Source organism: Vombatus ursinus, unplaced genomic scaffold, assembly GCF_900497805.2.
Source record: "Vombatus ursinus unplaced genomic scaffold, bare-nosed wombat genome assembly UNPS02004508.1, whole genome shotgun sequence".
NCBI classification, from domain to species: domain Eukaryota; kingdom Metazoa; phylum Chordata; class Mammalia; order Diprotodontia; family Vombatidae; genus Vombatus; species Vombatus ursinus.
Window position 1 is genome coordinate 49,625 of NW_020944286.1, and position 1,201 is coordinate 50,825.

Here is a 1,201-nt window from a genome sequence, read left to right on the forward strand (position 1 = left end):
GAACATTTGGTCAATATTTGTTTATTTTGTCCATTTGACCTTTGCATGTTAATCTATATCAGTTTTGTGCATTTTAAATCATAAACTCACAGAAGGCAAGAACAATTTGACTTACTTTGGATGAGGTTTTTAAGACAGATACAACAAAAGTGCTTTTCGTGATAATATACATAAGTTTCAAAAGTTTCAAATCCAGTTTTAATGAATCATGAGGAAAAAGTATTCACTCAGGTTGTAGGCATATGTGGGAACTGGGCACCAGGAAGAACCAGACACAAATAGTGATGTTGGCTTTGCCATGCTCTCTAGCTCCTTACCTACATTAATTTAACAAATCACTAGGTTCCTGGAGGATGAAAAGGTCAAGAGAACTTTGGGGTTTGGTATGCATAAGAAGGGATGGGGGCTTTGCGTTCAGAATAGCTCACTCTGGCAGCTGGTCCTGGTGAAGAAAACAAACCAAAAATATCTGGGTTGATAGCCAAGATGATCCCAACAACAGTCTTCTCAGGGAACTAGAAAAGCCTTTGCCTCCTATGGAGAACTCTCCCTGCTCTGCAACTCCAGCTCAGGCCTGGGAGATCCACTTGCCCACCTTTTCCTTAATCACCAGTTTCACCTGTTTGTTCCTCAGGGTGTAGATGAAAGGGTTGAGCATTGGGGTCACCACAGTGTTGAGGATGGCCACAACCTTGTTCAGGTTCTCTCCCTCACTGTCCTTACCTGCCCTGACATACATAAAGATACAGCTGCCATAAAAAAGTGATACCACAATGATGTGGGAGGAACAAGTGGAAAAGGCTTTCTGCCTCTCTTTGGCTGAAGGGATGTGTAATATGGTGTACAGGATGTGGCCATAACAGGAGGCAGTGACAGATAAGGTGCCCAGCAAACTGACATTAGCCCCCATAAAGCCTATCAGTTCCACCAGGCTTGTGTCTGCACATACTAGTTCCAGCAAAGGGAAATTGTCACAGAAAAAGTGATTGATGACATTGGGGCCACAGAAAGGCTGCTGAAATGTGATGCAGCTTGGGACAATGATGAGAAGGAGACCTCCCACCCAGGAGGACAGCACCAGCTGCACACAGACCCTTTTGCTCATGATGGTGGCATAATGCAAGGGGTTACAGATTGCCACATAGCGATCAAAGGACATCACAGCCAGGAGGAGGAATTCTGTAGTTCCTAGGAAGAAGTA

The 1,201-nt window shown here is 44.2% G+C and overlaps 1 protein-coding gene across 1 annotated transcript; it reads right to left on the reverse strand.

Moving 5' to 3' along the window:
• Positions 1-568: 568 nt before the first annotated feature.
• Positions 569-1,198, reverse strand: LOC114024096 (olfactory receptor 49-like; the record flags this gene model as incomplete). The annotated part of the gene is made up of 1 exon (XM_027836959.1): positions 569-1,198. A coding segment is annotated over one exon (630 nt), but the record flags the coding sequence as incomplete, so codon positions are not given.
• Between the last annotated feature and the right edge of the window lie 3 nt (positions 1,199-1,201).